The sequence below is a fragment of the Typopeltis vanoorti genome, chromosome 20 (assembly GCF_054136105.1).
Source record: "Typopeltis vanoorti isolate ZY-2024b chromosome 20, IOZ_Tvanoo_1.0, whole genome shotgun sequence".
Lineage (NCBI taxonomy): Eukaryota > Metazoa > Arthropoda > Arachnida > Uropygi > Thelyphonidae > Typopeltis > Typopeltis vanoorti.
In genome coordinates this window covers 103,771,270-103,791,842 of record NC_143568.1, presented here as the reverse complement: position 1 = coordinate 103,791,842, position 20,573 = coordinate 103,771,270, and the positions used below count along the sequence as shown (strand labels likewise).

The 20,573-nt window shown below is 36.2% G+C and overlaps 1 protein-coding gene across 2 annotated transcripts in view; it reads right to left on the bottom strand.

Moving 5' to 3' along the window:
* Positions 1-20,573, bottom strand: part of PhKgamma (phosphorylase kinase gamma) — a 154,990-nt gene that overhangs the window by 90,476 nt on the left and 43,941 nt on the right. For both annotated transcript variants that reach the window (XM_090409820.1, XM_090409819.1), the window contains exons 4-5: positions 10,560-10,614; positions 4,949-5,014 (exon numbers count right to left, since the gene is read on the bottom strand). In XM_090409820.1, the coding sequence (XP_090265946.1) occupies positions 4,949-5,014; positions 10,560-10,614 (121 nt within the window). The remainder of the gene's footprint in view (positions 1-4,948; positions 5,015-10,559; positions 10,615-20,573) is intronic.

Genomic DNA, 20,573 nt, shown 5'->3' with positions numbered 1-20,573 from the left:
GGTACACTCTTGACACAGTGGCCCATGAAAAGCCCAGTGCCTGCACTACTTCGGAGATGAAGTGCCCCATACATCTGGTTCCGACTATCTGGCCGCGATCGAATTCGCTGAGATCTCGAGTCTTCCTCATTCTGTGCTTGACTATTACTCAGACAGTCAGTACAAGGTCTGACGATATCCCCATCACACACTATTCCATTTTCCGGGGCGACCACAGCACCATTTTGCCAACACGGCAGGTATCTCTAATTCAAATGCTCATGAGTGTATATCCTACATGTTCTTTTTAAATGTGTATAGTCTCAGCAATTTGACTTGCCAGTCATCCAATACCATATCATGCACTTGATCAATGATTTCTTGTGTTGTTTCATTTTTTGGACGTCCTTCACATGGATCATCTTAAAGGCTGGTACAGCCATGTTAAACTTGGCAGCTTATTTCTCAATTGTCGAAAAAGAAGAGTGCCCATAAACTTTTATAAACTTCGAATGAATTTCTTTTGGCATTAAACTTCTTTTACAAAAAATTTTATAACTGCACGATACTCAATTTTATCCATTTCAAGGGATACAGACAACACTTTTGCTTCTGACAGCTGTATAAAAAAAACTACTTGATAGAATGACTGGATGCTTATGACAGATGTACCAACTTAGAAAAAAAAAATTGTGCCAATAGTGTTGCCATATATGATCAAGGCCAAGAACTTTTCAGACCACCCTCGTGTATGTATATTCTTAGGCATGTATCACAGCAATGCATAGTTAGTGTGTTCCTCCGACTGGACAGATTTTTTTTAAAATTTAATTTGATATATGAGTTTTTGCTAAAAGTAGCCAATACAATAAGGTTTCATCTCAGTTTTTATCAACTACATGCACTCAAATGAACAGTAATTTTCTGACTGTCAATCAAATAGATATAGTCTAAAATATATGATCTATCATAACAAAATAATGTTTTATCAATGTGATAGGTAAAGTATTACCATAGAATCAAAATTTTGCTTTTGTGGATGGCTAATATTAAAGGGGACATGATCTATGCCAACATCATGATGGTTTCACAAATTTTAGTAGCAATCCAAAATACCAGAGATTATGAAACTAATCCATACAGGATAAAACTGTATAACTGGCAAGACAATTAAGTATTTAATCATCTTTCCTGTTGTGTTTTACAACAATGCCTGTTTAGACACTGTTGTAAAATGCATATGTTCAAAAAAAGAGAGAAAGAGTTGGACGGTTTAAAATTAATGAGATTGCTAAGATATGAAATGAGCATATGTTTGTCAACTATGTGTGTGTGATTACCATCTAAAATGTCTGTTTCTTTTTTGTTTTTTGTTTTTTTTAAAGGAAGAATTTCTGGAAGAAGAAGAAAAAAAAGAAAAACAAACACTCTGCAATCTCCCATCTGAGATGGGAGTTAGTAGAGTAACCAACCTACTAACTCTGAAGAAGTCTAGAAAAAGTTTAGTTTCATGTTTTGAGATTGATGAGACTGGAATTAAGGTCTTTCAAAGAAAAGACTTTTATCATTCTTCCAGCTATACCATGTACATAGAGAGAGAACTTCAAAATAGCTGGATAAAACAACTTGGATGCAAAATGCATCTTTAAAAAAATGACACGCTGGGAAATCATAAATTGTGCAGTACTACTTCACACACTCTCTCTCACACACACACACACACACACACACACACACACACACACACACACACACACACACACACACACACCGCTTGTTATGTCAAACAATAAGTGCCGGTCCACATTCTTTGCTAGCAGAAAAAAATCGAACCATAAAACAATGAAGCATCCATATGTCATGTGTCACTGCTAATGAATAAGTTATATGCTGTAAATAAATAATCAAACTATAGAGATAATTCTTTATTACAATGATGGTTTTTCAGTATAATCCACACAGAGAACAACACTTTCAGATCGTAGATCAACTACCTTAGTACTATGAATCTTCCACAGGAGAGCACCTGCATGGTCTCGGTGCATACCAAAAATATGATTAGGAAGCATTTGGTCAGCAATGAGATACAGGCAAAACACTGCTTGATTTTTCACAGCAAACAAAAAAACATTTTGTACATACTTGGTTTTCTGGCAATTCATTCTGAGAATGTTTTCTAGATATGTTTTGTTGTTGAATCTAACCTTGTATCTGCCTGATTATTCAATTAGAATGGTATTACATTTATTTTTTAAATGGCCATCATAATAGATTATGAATAAACTCATATTCTTTATTGGATAAAAATCTCTGATGTGCATACTTATCCTGGAACAGATTGTGGTACAGACCATCAGCTAGTGAGAGCCAAAGTAAGACTAAGACTCCGAAAACTTCAAAGTCAGGCACATCCCACTAGATTGGATGTTAGAGTAATTCCTAGTGGATTCACAGAAGAAACATCAACTCAGTTGGATGACTTTTTGAAGACCAATGAGGAAAACTCACCAGAAATGCTTTGGGAAGGAGTCAAGGTGATAATACAGTATATAGCGAAGAAGTATCTCGGCCCAATAAGAAAATCAAGAGACCCATGGATATCAGATTCAACATAGGAACTAATCAAAAAAAGGCAGTTGGAAAAACAAAGAGACACAGGGACTGAAGAATACAAGAGATTACATAGAGAAATCAGAAGAGCCATCAAGCAGGATAAGGAAAAGTTCTATACTAATAAATGTGAAGAAATAGAGTTCCAGATGAGAAGGCATAATTATAAAAGGATGTTTTATTTAGTTCGTGACTTAAAGCACAAGTTTAAGCCTAAATTGAATGTCATCAAAGACAGGTATGGATCATTACTAACAGAAGAGTTGGAAATCAAAAGCAGATGGAAAGAATACTGTGAGGAACTGTACAGCAGAGTGGATAAAGAAAATGTGGTGCTCTCCCACCAAGAAAATTTTGATTTGGAACCTCCTCCATTTAGGCATGAAGTTGAAAGAGCAGTTAAGCAGCTTAACAGCAATAAGGTCCCAGGTGCAGATGAAATCCCAGCAGAGTTAATTAAGGCCACAGGGGATGGAGGTATAAGAGTGTTTCATAGATTGATTACAAGGATATAGGAGACAGGATCATGGCCTAGAGACTGGAAGAAATCAGTTTTCATACCACTACATAAGAAAGGTGGTATGTTTTCATACCACTACATAAGAAAGGTGGTATGAAGGCACAAGAATTATAGAACTATTCATTTGATATTTCATGCAAACAAAATTTTATTAAAGATCATGCTAAATAGGATTGAGGCCAAAGTTGAAGTAGAGATGCCCGAGGAACAAGCAGGTTTTAGGAAAGGTAAGGGCACCAGAGATCAGATCCTTTGCCTTAGACAGATCATAGAAAAATATAAAGAATTCAGACTCCCTCTGATAATGTGTTTCTTAGACTACTCTAAAGCTTTTGACTGTGTTGAGCATGTGAAACTGTGGGAAGTAATGAAAAGAATGGGTTTTCTTCAACACACTATCAGGTTGATAGCCAACTTGTATAAGGAACAAGAAAGAAGCCACGGTAAGAACAGGTGTTGGATTGACTGACTAGCTTCAAGTTGGAAAAGGAGTTAGGCAAGGATGTTTACTTTCTCCTCACTTGTTTAGTATATATGCAGAGGACATCATGCGTGAAGCATTAGATGAGCTCAGGACAGGAATTAGGATAGGAAGTAGATTGATCAGTAATCTGAGGTATGCTGATGATACAATACTCCTTTGTAATGATATGGAAGAACTAGGACTAATTCTTGACAAAGTTAATAAGATCAGTAGTAACAGCGGACTTCAACTCAATTCTAGCAAGACAAAGATCATGGTTCTCAAAGGAAAAACAAACAGAGAAGCTCTTGAGAAACAAGTGTACCTTAATGGAGAAAGAATTGAGGAAGTCAGCAAGTTTGAGTACCTGGGATCCATTATTAATGTGAAGAATTGCTGTTTAGAAGATGTTCAGAAAAAGGTTAGGAATAGCTAAAACAACAGTCAGAGACCTGTTTAAAATCTGGAAGGATGGATCTATCTCCATGGGAACAAAGTTGAGGATTTTGGATGCAGTTGTTTTTCCAACAGCGACTTATGGATGCGAGACTTGGAACCTAAAGAAGTCAGATAAGAAATGGATATCTGCTTTTGAGATGTGGTGTTACAGAAGGCTGTTGAGGATATCAAATACTGAAAGGCATACAAATGAATGGGTGTTAGAAAAGATCAGTAGAACTTTAAGGCTCCTTAAGGACATTGACAGAAGAAAATTAAAATATTTTGGACACATAGAAAGGATGGAAGGAGGACTTCTCAGAACAGTAACAGAAGGAAAAGTTCCTGGAAAAAGAGGCAGGGGTAGACCATCAATGAGATGGATGGATGGCATATGTGGAGTGACTGATCTTCAGAGAGTTGAGGCCGCCAGAAAAGCAAACAATAGGACTGCATGGCGAGGCCTGGTGTGGAACATCACCGAGTATCGAAGTGACCATACGGCATCTGTAGATGCCCAGTGAACATAGTAGTAGTATAAGATGAGAATTTTTAATCATTTTTCTCTTAGTATGTTTTCAAGTTTACTCTCACAACTGTCCCACTAGCCATAATACAATTCAATAATGTTTTGCACAAAAGAAAATGCTTGCTTATGCTTATAAGGACCAATATTAAACAGCACGACAGAGAAAGACAGGGAGGCTTTAATTTAATTTAATCCAAATTTACCTACTAACAGTTTTGTTAGTAGGTAAATTTGTTAGTCAAAAGGAGAATAACTTCTGGATACGTTACATTCATTAACTTATTATCTTTTATTCACAAATGATCTCATTAAAATATAATACATTCAATGGACAAAATAATTTATTAAAAAATCTAAACATGCACAAGAGGGAAAGATAGAGACAGATAAAACAAACTTCCTCACTTACTTTGTTTTTTTTTCTGAAAGAGCCACAACATTGGTAAGATAATCAAACAGCTCTCCATTCTTGCATCTGAAATGATTAATATGCTTTTAAGTATTGAGGGAGAGAGAGAAAGAGAGAGAGAACACAGCAGCATTCATTTTTAGGCATGTTTCATAAAATTAATAAGCACTTAAATTCATTCTGGCTTTCCATCGATATACACTATGGTTGTAGAGATCTAGATAAAATTTAATATTTAGGATCTTTAAATGAGTCAAGCTATCTTAATTTTAGTATAAATGGGATCATGGGATATGCTGGAATGTATCTAGCAAAATCACAAAACAAAAAAGTACCTGAGAATTTTTAAGGAATTAGCTAAAGTAACTATGAACTTTGTAACCTTAATGCACATAGTTGTTTGAAACTATACAATATCTATCTTGAGAAAACCTTGCGGGCAAGTTAAATCAATGTGCACAAAGAATGTACACTTGAGGCTTATATCTCACTGAACCTCAACATTCTGTACAAACAACATATTAGTGGTCTTCCAGAAGACAGTAAGGTGATGGAAACAATCACCAAAACAGTAAAATAACTAACAACGTTAACTTTCAACTTTCTTATCAATGTTGCGTTAATTCTGTTAAAATGGTAAAATTGCTCGTAAGTTAATGAAAAAGTTAAATACATTATGAAAACATATCATTTAATGTTGTAATGGTGCCGATTCATCAAACTGGGTTGAGATGGTGGTGTGAGGCAAGAAATGAAGAACATGAACTATAATGATTTTGCTGACTAGTATAGTCTCTGATCAATTCTTCTGTCTTGCAAAACAAGAAAACTAGACTCCAAGAGGAGAATATAAGTCTAGCTAAAATCTTTAGGTAAAAAATCTTAGACCGGATTTGAATCCAGATCTGTCAATCAAATGATGTTATTATCACTAATTGTGCTACAGAGGTGCTATGTGCTAATACAAGATCTATTTTGGTGATTTATACAGAAAGATGATAAGAGTTAGATGCAACTCAGTGAAAAATCATATATTAACAGGCATATAAATTGAATACAGGATAGAATTTGGTGTCAATTTTCATGCATATTAAAATACAATTTAATTAGGAACTCTTATAATTTAATAAGGAATAGAGTTGTATGATTTGATTATGCATCCATTTTGTAATTCTGTATTTACTGGAATATAACTCGCACTCCTGATTTTACTTTGCAAAAAAATAAATTAAAAAGTTTTGCATATACCTCACCCATAAAAAAAAGTTTAAACACATTCCTGTTGGGGCGATAGTAACTCACTCCCACACAGCAAACAACACGCCCTCCCCAACAGTCACTATACTGTAGACGAGAAAAACAAGTAGTTTTATTGTATAACTGAATAAGGTGCAGAGACATTTGCAGTCTGTGTGATATATTTCTCAACAAATAGTGTAATTAGAAACAACTGGGATAAAAACAGCACTAACTAATGTATCACATGTCCCCTCAAACAGAAACTATGCTGTATAGACTCAAGCAAAACCATATGTTGCACTGGCAAACACAGAATCTAACTAAAAAAAAAACTATTGTCCAATTTTTCAATTACATGAAATCAGTGTTTGTTTAATTGCATTTGAAATTTTCGATGTTATTAAGACAGATCACAAAGGCTAACTTCAACTTAAATTCTACCACAAACTTGCCAAATAATGTATGTGCAAGTCTGCCCACCAGCTGATGCGGCATGTAAACAAGTAGCAATAAAATTCAACTGAAGGGTTGAAACTTTGCATGAGTTAGCCCGCCTGCATGACGCGGAAGCAGTACACAAACAATAAGGAGAAGTTCCGTCAGAACGATAAACGGACAAAGCACCACCCCATCATGAACGTGTTAAAACTAAGAAATATATAGCGAATGTTGTTATGGCAGTTTTAGATATTATGGAAGTGTCTGCTTGCCTTTGTCACTGGATTGCACAATCTTTTGTTAATACTGCACCAATCATATGCACGTCTTCAGAGCTGCTGTATCTCTATTGGCATACCATTGCTGTCTGTTTCACGTTCTGCTTTCCCTTCATTAGTCATTCGTAAAGGATTGTTCATTACGTACCTCAAGTCTTGTAAATTACTGGTAATTTTTGCTTCAAATAATGGGAAAAAAGATGATGCTATTTGGGTAGATGACTTTAACGATGCATACAAGGAATGCATCGTTAAAAAAAAACTTGTATGCATCGATAGTGAATAGGAGATTCTTGGTAAGTTATACCCATTTTCAGTTTTTTCCTGAAAACTTTAGTTTCTGAAAATCCCTGCATATATCTTGCACCACAATTGTTATCTTTTATTTTGAAAAAAATAAAGTGCGAGTTATATTCAAGTAAATACGGTATTTCAACAAGTAAAACAACAACAAAATGCTGTTCATTAAAATAAGCTCATCTCAAAGCTCAATTTAAACTAAAACTGAATTGCTTGTCAAATATTGATGATGTCAAATATTATTATTATCCCAAAACCCTACAGAGTCAAAGAGGGACTTTCCAATATTGGAAAGTCCCTTTATCATATGCACACCATCGACTATCAGCTCATCATATTGTGCCTTAAATACATTCGAATTCTCTGCAAACACTACACTCTCAAACAATGCATTCCAATCATTCACATCTCTCCATGTAAAAAAACCTTCTTGCTGCATTGCTCACACTCTCCTTATAAAGCTTCCAGGAATTACCTCTTGTTCTTTCCCATCCCCCATCACTTTATGAAAAACTTCTTCATCTTTAATCCTATAACAATCCCTTACCAACTTATACATCTCTATCACATTATCCCTCTTCCTTCTATCCAGTAGACTGTAAATTGCATCTTCTCAATCTTTCTTCACATTCAACATTTCAGAGACCAGAAAGTGCCTTAGTCAATTGCCTCTAGATCCTTAACATCTCTTCATCCTTTTGAAAGCCAGGTGACCAAATCTGTGCACAGTAGTCCATATGTGGCCTTATACAATAGAACCACTCTCCTTAGAAGTCAGCGTCCTTTACAACATTCCCAGAATTCATTGGGTTGTCCTTACAATTTTGGCAATGCATCCTCTAAATTTTAGATCCTTATCCACCATCACCCCAAAATCATTTATTTCCTCCACGTCTAACAATATATCCCCACCAAGAATAAATTCTACATCCCATTTTTGTTTACCAAATTTTAAAACCTTACGTTTTGCAACACTGAACTGGCATCCTCACACGCATACCCATTCACTCAGTCTATTCAAGTCTTGCAAGGCAACAAGATCTGCTCTACTCTTCATAGTTCTTCCCAACTTTACATCAACTGCAATGTATCCCATTCAAATCTTTCCCAATGTCAGTAACATATAGGTTAAACAGCAATGGCTCTAAAAGAGACCCCTGAAGCACACCATTAGCGACTTTCCTCTTCCGGGATGTTGCTCCCCCATACACAATTTTCTGATATCTATCAATAGCTAATCTCCAATCTAATGCAGTAGCATAATATTCAGTCCCATTTGCTATAGTTTGACTATCAACTTATCATGACCAAAACCTTTTGCAGAATCTAAGTATATCAATGTGTATCCATCTCCCTCATCCAATGCAGCAGTTACCTTATTGTAATTAAGTACATTACTAAAACATGACTGCCCTTCAGCAAATCTGTGCTATCCATCAAAGATAATACCACTATTGTCAATCCGATTCTGAATCCAGGTTCTCACCAGCCTCTCCAACACATTAACAACACCTGACACACAGACTGGCCTATAATTTGATGCTGGGGTTCTGTCACATCACTTATGAAGCAGTACAATCATGCTTTCCTTCTATTCCTTTGAAACTTAACCCAATGTAAGACTCATTAAATATGTGAGTAATAAGTAAATAAGGCAAACATTAACTCCCTGTATCCAGGTTCTCACCAGCCTCTCCAACACATTAACAACACCTGACACACAGATTGGCCTATAATTTGATGCTGGGGTTCTGTCACATCACTTATGAAGCAGTACAATCGTGCTTTCCTTCTATTCCTTTGAAACTTAACCCAATGTAAGACTCATTAAATATGTGAGTAATAAGTAAATAAGGCAGACATTAACTCCCTGTCTCATTCCTTCAAAACATGCGATTTATCATCAAGTCCCACAGCCCTATTAATATCAAGTTTGCTCAATTCTCCATATACCTCTTGTTCACTCAATCAGTTCCTCCTCTTCATCTACTGTTCTCAAATTCTCCATGATGTTATATTCACAAGGATGGAAGACCTTTATGAACTGCTCATTAAATATCTTAATTATATCCACCACAGCAGTTGTCCTTATACCATTTTCTCCAATCAATGTAATTCTATGTTGTTTTTTTTCTGCTGGCTACATATCAAAAGAATTACCAAGTTTTTTTTTAGCTTCATTAGCTAACTGCTGCTCATACTGCACTTCTGCTACCCTTACTAACCACTGAGTCACCCTCCTTGCCTGCTCTTTGCACTTCTCATGGAAGTGATTACTGACACTCATGTAGTTTTCAATAATGCCTTCTTCCTCTGTATTGCATGCTTAATCTCTGCATTCATCTATTTCACATATCTTATTTAAACTTCTGACCCTCAGAACACATTTAGACATTACTTCTACTAGATAGTTCTTGAATATCACTCAAGCAGCACTGATTTCTTTTTCACCCAAATCCTCATTCCATACTATGACTGCAAGCTGTTTCCTGAGCTTCTCATAATCACCAGCCTTGTAATTCCACAAATGTCCTTTCCTCACAGAACTCCTCACATGGCTGGCAACCACCCAGGTAATCAATTCATGGTCACTCTCACCAATGGAAGGAGATTTGACACCTCACATTTTATAATGACATCCTCTGATGAGATGATCAAATTCAAGACTCAATCCTCGCTGGCCCTGTGTTATTGACTGAGATAGCTGATCCTCAGAAACTTGAGGAACTCATTTTCTTTACTTCCAGTTGTTATTTTGTCATCCCAATCTATATTGCCATAATTAAAATCACCTATCTGATCACCCTTTTCCTATTTGCTTGGGTAATTTGTTTATATTTTGCTAATTTGCTTTGGACCCTCAGAACATATTTAGATTTTACTTCTATTAGATAGTTCTTGAATATCACCCAAGCAGCAATGATCTCCTTTCCACACAATTCCTCATTCATGGTCACTACCCTCTACACTACCAGATTTATAGCAACATCCAACTAAGTAATTATTCATTCTATTCACCTTTATCTCACACCATACTGCCTCAAAAGCACTGCCACTATTTTGCCCTTCATCTCTACCTTGTATGGATAGAATTCTTTTTCTATCATCAATATCACTCCACCTCCCTTTTTACCCTTTCTATCTTCAAGGAATATATCATACCCCTTCCATCTTTATTCTTGTCAGGATGTTGTCCTCATATAAAATATGAGGACAAACAAAGAATTTGATAAACAATGTAATAATATAAAACACACACAAAAAAAAGCGAATGTGTGACGACTGATATAATTAGCCAACAAGAAAAAAATATTCACAGAAATTAATAAACAGAACTAAATAAATACAATACTTACATTTCGAATACAAGGAAGATGAATGTAGATGATTCAAACACATCATGAAGTTCAACTAAAAGAAAAATGAAATGAAAAATGAAAAAAAAAAAAAAAATGCATATAGCTGGTAGATAATTCAATCTTTCTGATTTAAGAAGCTGCTTATTTAAAATGTATTTTTATATTATTTTCTATCTTCTTGTTTACAGCTAATTATATAAGGACATAATAATAATAATAATAATAATAATAATAATAATAATAATAATAGTAGCCAGTTTTGTAAGAGCAATGATATGATATTACAGACCAATCTTTAAGTAGCTTACTGGTATGGTTATTTTTCAGGATGTTTACATTTTCGGTAGAAATAATAATGGTTATAATAGAGATTAAAGGTCTTAATTAAAAAATTCAATATTTTGAAATATTTTCAAAAATTCTGTAATCTGAAAACATCTTTATATATTCCATATCCATGATTATTAAGTTTACATTATTACTAATCTACTAATCTCACATGAACAATTTTCCTCCAAATTAGTCTATTACTTACCAGCACCCCAATATTGTTGTATCTAACATTTCAGTCTTCTATGATACTTCTAACTGAATCAAATTGTCATTTTGTTTAAGTGACCATACCACTTCAGAGTGGCCCTACTCACACATTCTTGAATGCCAACAGTGTCAAGTTTCTAATATCTTCATTTTGAACATGATTCTGCCATTGATGCCATCTGTGGTCACTAATCTTTGATCCAGTGCTTTATTTCTAACCCAACCCTCAGATCCATAACTTAAAATAATTGGTTTGAACACTCTCTTCCATATCCCACTATTACAAATGCTTCTGTATGCAAAAATGATAATTAATTAAAATGCAGAAATGCTACTTCTTCAAATCAGAGAATTTTAGAATTTATTAAAACATTTTCTGTTTAACAATGCTTGGATTAACTGATTGCATTTTCTTTTTCTCTGCAAATGTAAGCTTTTAGTGCAGCTGCTGACCATGAAACTTTTTTTAATGATTGCACTATTATATTATTATTATTATTTATAAAGGTACTCTGGAGTCAAAAGACTCATCATTTTTTAATGCAAACCAATTTATGGTGTAAATTAGAAATTATAAACCACTAGGAAAAAGAAAACCAGGACGTCCTCTTAAGAGATTCAATGATGACTTCTAAGGCCGGAACAGGCCACTCTAGGTCTAAATCCTTGACAAGCATGATAATGAAAAAAAAAAAAAAAAATGAAAAGTATCTGCCACAAAGGTTCACTTTCTATATTTTTGTTTCATACAAATCAGATTCTTCTCAAATGAAATTTTACAAATTAAAAACTGGAAAAAATATAAAAATCTACATATTTAAATTAAGTGAAATCAAATGAATGCAAGCACTAGAAACTTGAGCCCACAGACACTGACAGATAACAGTAAGAAATAGGAGTGCAAATTAATCACCAAACATATAGAATGGGAGTATGCATAACTTGTGTTAACATACACTATTTCAAGGCAATCCAAGTGAACCTCCTTTACAATAATGGTGGTGCTTGTGGGAACATTTGGCCAGGACTTTTTGGTATTTTGTTATAATAAATCAGTTATAGAACAAACATTATAAACCAGTTATTTAACAGCATATAGAAAACTGGTTTATAATGTTTGTTCTATAACTGATTTATTATAACAAATTACCAAAAAGTCCTGGCCAAATGTTCCCACAAGCACCACCATTATTGTAAAGGAGGTTCACTATAATAAACAATTTCTCTGGTCCCCCATGGGTTCTCTATAACTAATGTGGATTAGTAATACTACTCAGAGCAATGATTATAGAAAGTGATGGATGACATGAGGAATGAGAGTACAAACTAATTGGCAAGCATTTGGAATTGGGGTACACATGAGATGACTTGTTAAGAAACATGCTTAAAGCATGATCGATTCAAAGATGGATCTATAAAACTGACATATACATCCATTGTATCCCACTATTAAAGTTGCCTAAATGAGGCAATTATTTTGATCTGTTCATTCATGCACAGCACACTGCTAAATTATTTACTATGCCAAATCTCTATTTTTCTTAACAGTAAACTAATATATGCACTAAAATATCAAGGTTTGCTCTGAATCAAAGATGTGCTGATTGCAGTAACACTATAAGTAATCAGAGCTGGAGGGAGTATTTGAGGCACTTCTGAAAACTATTTAGAGTGCTCAGCACAACTAGACAAAGATAATGCATAGCATTATGGGAAGGGCCAATACTTGACTAGTTTCGACCTTTATTGAGGTCTCATCAGTGTGAGCCAGACCCAGAAAGGATACCAAGGTTGAAATAATGCAGAAGTCATATTTTCCATTTACAAGTAGTAAAAAGGCATAGCATTATACACATCCAAAAGAGCATGTACTTTGCATTATGGGATACTAAGGCAATTGATGTGAAGTCATCAGCCTCTGTATACAAGTAGCCCAGTCGTAAAGATACTTCAGGGGCAAACTGTTTAATTACACTTGGATAAAGGATTAAAACCAAACATATAACTTCTTGGCATCTGAAATTTATAGTCTAACTAAGTGGAAAAACTTTTAACTTTCCAATTTAATCAACATAATTAGATTGTAAAATGATGCATGATGAAATTACAATGTAATATAGAGTTAATATGAAGCCTAAGAATCCAACTGTACAGACCAAACGTGGAATACTTTTAAAGCTATTCGATGTCTCTAATAAGCAGGATAGCAATTTAAAGCTAGTAGCATGGAACTCTGTAATGTCTTAGGTAGCAGTTGCCTATATTGGACATATTTAATCTCTATAACTGAGTTCTGTGATTATCTATCCTTAGCAGGTTCGGTCTTAAAGTTTTATAGCCTTTTGTGGTTGGGACTTATAAAAAAATAAATAATGAATATTTCAGAAAAATAATAATTTCAAGCTTCAATCAATAGCAACAAATGAGTTATGAGCTGTGTAAGTTTCAATGGTATTCCAAGTTTCTATCTGGTCTCATCTGAGGAGAACCAAGTAATCTAAAACTGTCTAGTCAACTTATGGAAACCCCATTAAAAAAAAAAAAAAACATTAATAAATAAAAGGATAAATTACTGTCTTTCAACATCAATCTTTTTGAGTGCAGTTGACTGTCCTTATATTTTCATATTTCTGTCTATCCACATCTAGGCTGTGCATGTTTACAACCCATGGACTGAGGATCATGGCAGGTTTTAAAGCCTAAGTCAAATCTGCTGTATTATGCTTATTGAACAATTATTCATTATAAAATAATCCAATGCAATAAGCTTACTATTAAGAATTGCTTGTGTCAGTAAAGCCTGGAAGGAAATCACTTAAATATGCACTGCATGTGAAAGAAACTGTGGCTCAAGGCTGATATATTCCAGATAATACAAGTTCTACTATTTTTTTTTCTCTTACTAAGGCATTTTGAAAATAATGCCTATACTGAAAAAACTTCCCATCCAAAAGAGCATATTAGTGAAATAAAACAAAAGATCATTTGAAGTGTTCTTTATTTTTAGACACTATTTCTCGACATATAATCTCCTTCCTTTCAATATACTTTCTCCACCACGTAACAAATTTTTCAAATTTTTAATATATTTTAAATAACTTAAAATCCAATTTCTCTGACAGCCATTAAAGTGAACAAAATGAAAATTCTCCCTACAGATCAAGACTCCACCAGAGCAGAAACCTTAACAGTTGTGCTATAAGGGCTTTGAAAAACTTAACTGTAGTGAAAGACAGAGAGATTATGTCAAGAAATAGTCTATGAAAATAAACTTCAAAAATATTTTTGTTTTTTTATATATATTCAGGTTTAATGGAAAGAAAGCAGCAGTTATATACCCTATTCTAGCAAACTTTTATTATGAACAAGTCAGTCATCCATTACAACAATTATGATCAGTAGTAATCTAGCTGTCCAAGCATTGAACACCTTGCACAGAAACAAATGCTTCACCATAGCAAATAAAACTTGAAAGATTGAGTCAGCAACATATTTAAAAAACAATCAATGTGGTTATAGGAAACTCCCCAAGATTTGGGAAACAATAATTCTTAGACCTCCTGCCCAACAATCAAGGCTCACAAAGGGATCCTCTTAGGACCTTGGGTTTCTAGTCTAACATCTTCCATTTACTGTTTGTGTGCATATTATTACAATTTTTATATTATTATTATTATTATCATCCAGGCCTCCATGGAGTCAAAAGACTCATCGTGGGAGGTCGTTTTTAGGAAATACAAAGTTTATCATACCACTCCCTGAACCCATTGACCGTTCCCACCAACCACTCTCTCATGCAATGCATTCCAAGGTTCAACCACCCTCCACGCAAAGAAACCACTCCTCACCCTCTTGTGCACAGCCTCCTTTCGTAACTTCCAGGGATGGCCCCTTGCCATTGCTCCTTCCCGCCATTCCACCAAGTGAAGGAACTCTCCAATGTCTACCCTGTAACTGCCTCTCAATAGTTTAAAAGTTTCGATCATATCACCTCTCCTTCTTCTATCCACCAAATTCTGCAGTCCACATTCCCTCAGTCGATCCTCATAACTCATATTGTACAGTCCTGACACTATCTTTGTTATCTGCCTCTGGACCCTTTCCACAGTCAATTTATCCCCTTCAAATCCTGGAGACCACATCTGAGAACAATAGTCTAAGTGTGGTCTGATCAGGGCCTTATACAACATTATACAACAGAATGATAACTCTTTTATCTCTGCAGGTCAGCGTCCTTCTCAGTATTACAGCAATCCTCTGAGTTACCCTCACCACCTTTGCAATATGCTCCCTGAATTTCAGTTTTCTATCAATCATCACCCCCCAGATCTCGTCTCCCCTACCTCCTGCAGTACAGCTCCTCCAATCGAGTACGCATCCTCCCATCGATGGATTCCAAACTTCAAGACTTTACATTTTGCTGCATTGAACCGACACCCCCATTTATTTGCCCATCTGTCTAGTTTATTCAAATCCTCTTGCAGGGCTGCACATCTGCACTATTACTGATAACCCTTCCCAACTTCACATCATCTGCAAACAACTGAATGTCCCCTTGCAATCCATTGACAATATCATTGATATAAAGATTGAACAATACAAGTCCCAGTACTGAGCCCTGTGGAACCTCACTTGTAACCTTCCTTGATATTGTCCCATCATACACAACTCTCTGATACCTATCAGTCAGCAAATCCTGAATCCATTTGACTAACCCAACATTTAAACCCATGTGCTGCAACTTAAATATCAGCTTATCATGTGGCACCCTGTCAAACACCTTTGCAAAATCCAAAAAAATGGCAGTATATGCCTTTCCCTCATCAACTGCTCTTGTCACTTTATTATAAAAGACAATTATATTACTAAAGCAAGAGCGCCTCTTAACAAATCCATGTTGATTCTCAGAGATAACATTATCCTCATCTACCCAACACTGTATATAGTCCCTCACTAATTTCTCCAAGACCTTAACTACTGATGACACAGAAACAGGCCTATAATTAGACAATTCAAGTCTGCTACTGCCATTAATTTCGCTTTACGCTTCCATTCCCTGGGTACTTTTCCTTCAGCCAGACTTTTATTGAAAAGCCAGGTCAACGGAACTGTCAGTTCTTTAGCACATTCTCTCAAAACCCGTGGTGAAATACCATCCAGTCCAACAGCTTTATTGGTATCTAGAGTACTCAGTATTTGGAACACACTCTGCTCTTGCACCTCTAAACCATGATCCTGTCCTATTCCTCTAGTATTAAAACCTCCTCCAGGATGAAATACTCCAATAAAGTGCTCATTGAACAACTCCACTATGTCCTCTGCATCCATCACTATTCCCATTTTTATCCTGCAATGTCATTCTTCCACAATCATTTCACCACCTACTGGCCACATAGCTAAAAAATTCCCTAGGATTTTCTTTGGATCTTAGTGCCAATTTCTTCTCATATTCCAGTTTTACCTTCCTCACCATTCTGGTCAGTCTCCTGGCCTGCGACTTATACTCTTCATGTATCTGTCCTCTACCCTTCTCCTTGTATATCCTCCATAATCTCTTTTTTCAACTGCAGTTCCTGTTTGATATCATTTGTCATCCACTTTACACCAAATTGTGTCTGCTTCTTCACCTGTGGAATACAGCTTACTATTGCTGCTAATAAAAATTCTTTCACAATTTCCCAAGCACTAATGATATCCTGGCCTTCCAATTCTGCCCTCCATGAAACTGCCCCTAGTTGATACCTAAGATTACTATAATCACCCGCCTTATAATTCCACATACATTCCCTTTTCTTTGATACACTTGCATGTCTGTTCATCTTCCAAGTCAAAACCACATGGTTACTCTCTCCAACTGGTGGAAGAGATGTCATCTCGCTTATTATCAGCTCTTCTGATGCTATTGACCAAATCCAAAACTCTTGAACCTCTTGTTCCCTCCATCACATGCTGCCAAAGACATTTGTCCCTCAAGAATTCCAGAAATTCTATCCCCTTCTTACTACTTGCATTTTCCTCTTCCCAGCTTATACTGTTGTAGTTAAAATCTCCCATAACAATCATTCTTCTTGCACTTGCCAAGTTCAACTGCCTAAACATCTCTTGGTCCCCTACCCTCTGTGCTCCCTGGTTTATAGCAATACCCCAATAAATATCCTGTCTTGGGCAATTCTATCTCACACCATATGCTTTCAAAACCATTTGTGTCACTGCCTTACAAAGCCTCTACACTAAGAGGACATAAGTCATCACTTATAATAAGCGGTACTCCACCACCACATTTTCCTTTCCTGCCGAAAAATGCTGTACCCTGCCACTTCAATTCCGGTTATTATATCATCCTCCATCAACGACATCTCAGAGATCCCAATAATCTTTGGCCAGGTTGATGTTATCTGCGCCACCAATTCATTTCCTTTATTTCAGATACTCCTGGCATTAGTATAGAGCAAAAAAATGTCACCGCTTCTATACCTATCACTGTCCCCTCTCGAGCCCCCCTGGGCTCAATGTTTCCTGACATCGTCCCCCCTTCCCCCCCCAAGCACCCATTCTCACAAGAGGCAATCCCTGCTATCATCCACCCTGGGAATTCTAGTTTCCCTGCATTGACACACTGACTCATTCAGAAAACAACAATTTTTCCAGATGCCTTCGTCCTTCCTCATTCAAATGCAAGCAGTCTCTAGCATACAGTTCCTTTCTTTCTTCAAATGCCCTCCAAGCATCCACATATTCCAACCCTCTCTTCTCACACATTCTGGCTATTATGTGATTCAGTATTGATGCTCTTCTGCTCAGCTCGTCACTACCATACCTGGGCAACACACACACACAATCTTCCCTCTCTGAGTTTTCTTTTGCACAACTTCAAGCAAGAATCTCAGATCTCTCGTCGCCCGATTTACACTGCCTCTCAAGTCATTCACACCTACCATCACAATCATTCCATCCATCCTTTCACCCAATCTTAATTGCCATAGCCACATTCTCTATTGTTCCTCCAGGCAAACACTCCTCACGCATCCTATCTTGCACACTACGGATCATTGAGCCACCATACATTACACCTCTCTCCTACTGTTTCCATTCTCTCCTCCTCCATCACTCCCATAACTCTCTCTCATTCTCTCTTTTTCATTTATCCTATTCTCTCCTCTTGTGTTATTCCCTTAACTCTCTCTCATTCTCTCTCTTCTACTATTCCCATTCTCTCCTCTTCTATCATTCCCATACATCTCTCTCATTCCATCTCCTCTACTGCTCCCATTCTCTCCTCTTCTAGCATTCCCATACCTCTCTCCTACTGTTTCCATTCTTTCCTCTTCTAGCATTTCCATACCTCTCTCTCATTCACTCTCTCCTACTATTTCCATTCTCTCCTCTTCTAGCATTCCCATGCCTCTCTCATTCCCTCTCTCCTGCTGTTTCCATTCTCTCCTCTTCTATCATTCTCAAAATGCTCTCCACTCCTATCCTTCCCAAAACTCTCCCTCTCTCTCCTACTCTGATTCATCTTGCATTTATCTCTTCCATTCTCCCCATCTCATCTTTCATACTTCTCATCTCATTCACAAGACATTCCACCTCCTCTTTCAGTCCATCTATCTCCCTCTGCAAGTCAGTCATTCTAAATCAAAATTCACTCTCCCAAACAAAACCATCTCCAAAACTTTCACAGTCACTCATGCCTTCCACACTATCGACTATTATTTTCTCATTCATTTTTTTTTTTCATTCTCTCCTATCACACTACTTGTCTTCCAATATTCATTTCCCGTTCCTGGAGCAACTAGGTCAGTTATTGATATATCTATTTCATTTATTTCCTCCCGTTGCCTGCATTTCTCACACACATGCACTCCCTCCCTCTCTCTCACCAGCCACATATACAACTCCCGAGACGCATACATGCTGCAAGTACTGCAGGCTACAAAGTCCCTTATATTACTTATAATGGAGTTCTTAAATGGCAGAGGACTTGGCGACACGCCATTTGCGACTGCATCTGAATCTGCCATCATTCCTTACTGCCGAGGAACTACTAAAGTAATCGTTTACTAAAGTAATTATATATAAAGGCTAAATAAACACTGTATTATATATACATCAATGCTAAATGTATACATACATATATATAAACGTTATATTCATCTATACCAAATAGCGAATAACTTATCTTTTCTTCCGCAGCCAATACTCTCGACTGTGACCACGCGTTCTCGGTAACTCAAAAATAACACAAAACTCTAAAGCAGAACCTCTAAACAACACGTGTTACTGAGAAAAAAAAAATGGAGCACAATTCACAAAGGAATTCACACTATACACCTTTTAAAAAACACTTTTTTTTACAACAGCTCAAATCCACAGCTGCGTGCTTCAGCGACCCTAGCGCCCTCTATATGCCTCTGTGAAATATTGCAACTATCAAACTTCAATTATTTCACATAGTCACATTCATTCCATTAAACCTGAAGATGAGCTTAAACCAGCACCTAAGCCAAAATACACTTTCTCTTATTTCACTTTTGGATGTAGAGTAACTTTTCACTGGCTATATTCACTGGTTGGCTGAGTGATTAGCCGCTCTCCAGCCAAAAGACTGCGGGTTCTAATCCCACTGTGGGCATGGATGTTGTGATTGTCTGTGAAAATGCTAGCTGTGTGGTCGGCAGTAGATGGCATTGGTGTAGATTATGAAGGTTGGTGAAGACAGAGTTGTAGAGCAGATACCCTTCTCAATAAGTCTTTGGATCCCTGGAGGTGTTACGTAATAATAATAATAATAATATATCTTTTGAAGAGAGATATAGCCAATAAAAAGTGACTCTACACCTAAAAGAGATATAGAATTACCCCAATGAAGGCATTACTTTCAGAATGCCCTTGTAATAGTGAAATAAATAAAATAAATGAACAAACAAATATAATAAAATCACTGGAATCCACAGAATTTAACAGTGTTCACTAGTTTATTACAATAGCCATTTTTTGAAGAGTTTTTTTAATGTGAATTCTACCTGTAACAACTGTAAGCCCATATTCACTAGTAGTGGGTGTACTAGGAGTTAAACAATGGGCAATAAAATTCATCCACCACTTTGTATTTTCTCATTATGTACATATCAGGAATTTGATTATAATGATGAACTTTCTAATCACCCAGGGGAGGGGGGGGATACATAGTGAGAAAATACAAACCTACAGTTCCATTAGTTGGAATGGAACTCTCCACTTGACCAACCAAAGCATTACAAAAATACCAACCATGCTGGCAAATCTCCAATTTTCCAGTTTCCAATGAATTGACAATTTACACAAGCTTAGCAAAAATGAACTTAACACGAGCTTAGCAAACTTACTCTAGTGATTCTCATGAAAATACAGAAGTCATTATAGAAACTGCTGAAAATGTTGGGTCTTGGCAAAGGTTAAAAGCACACCACTCTTGCTAGAACCAAAGTCAAA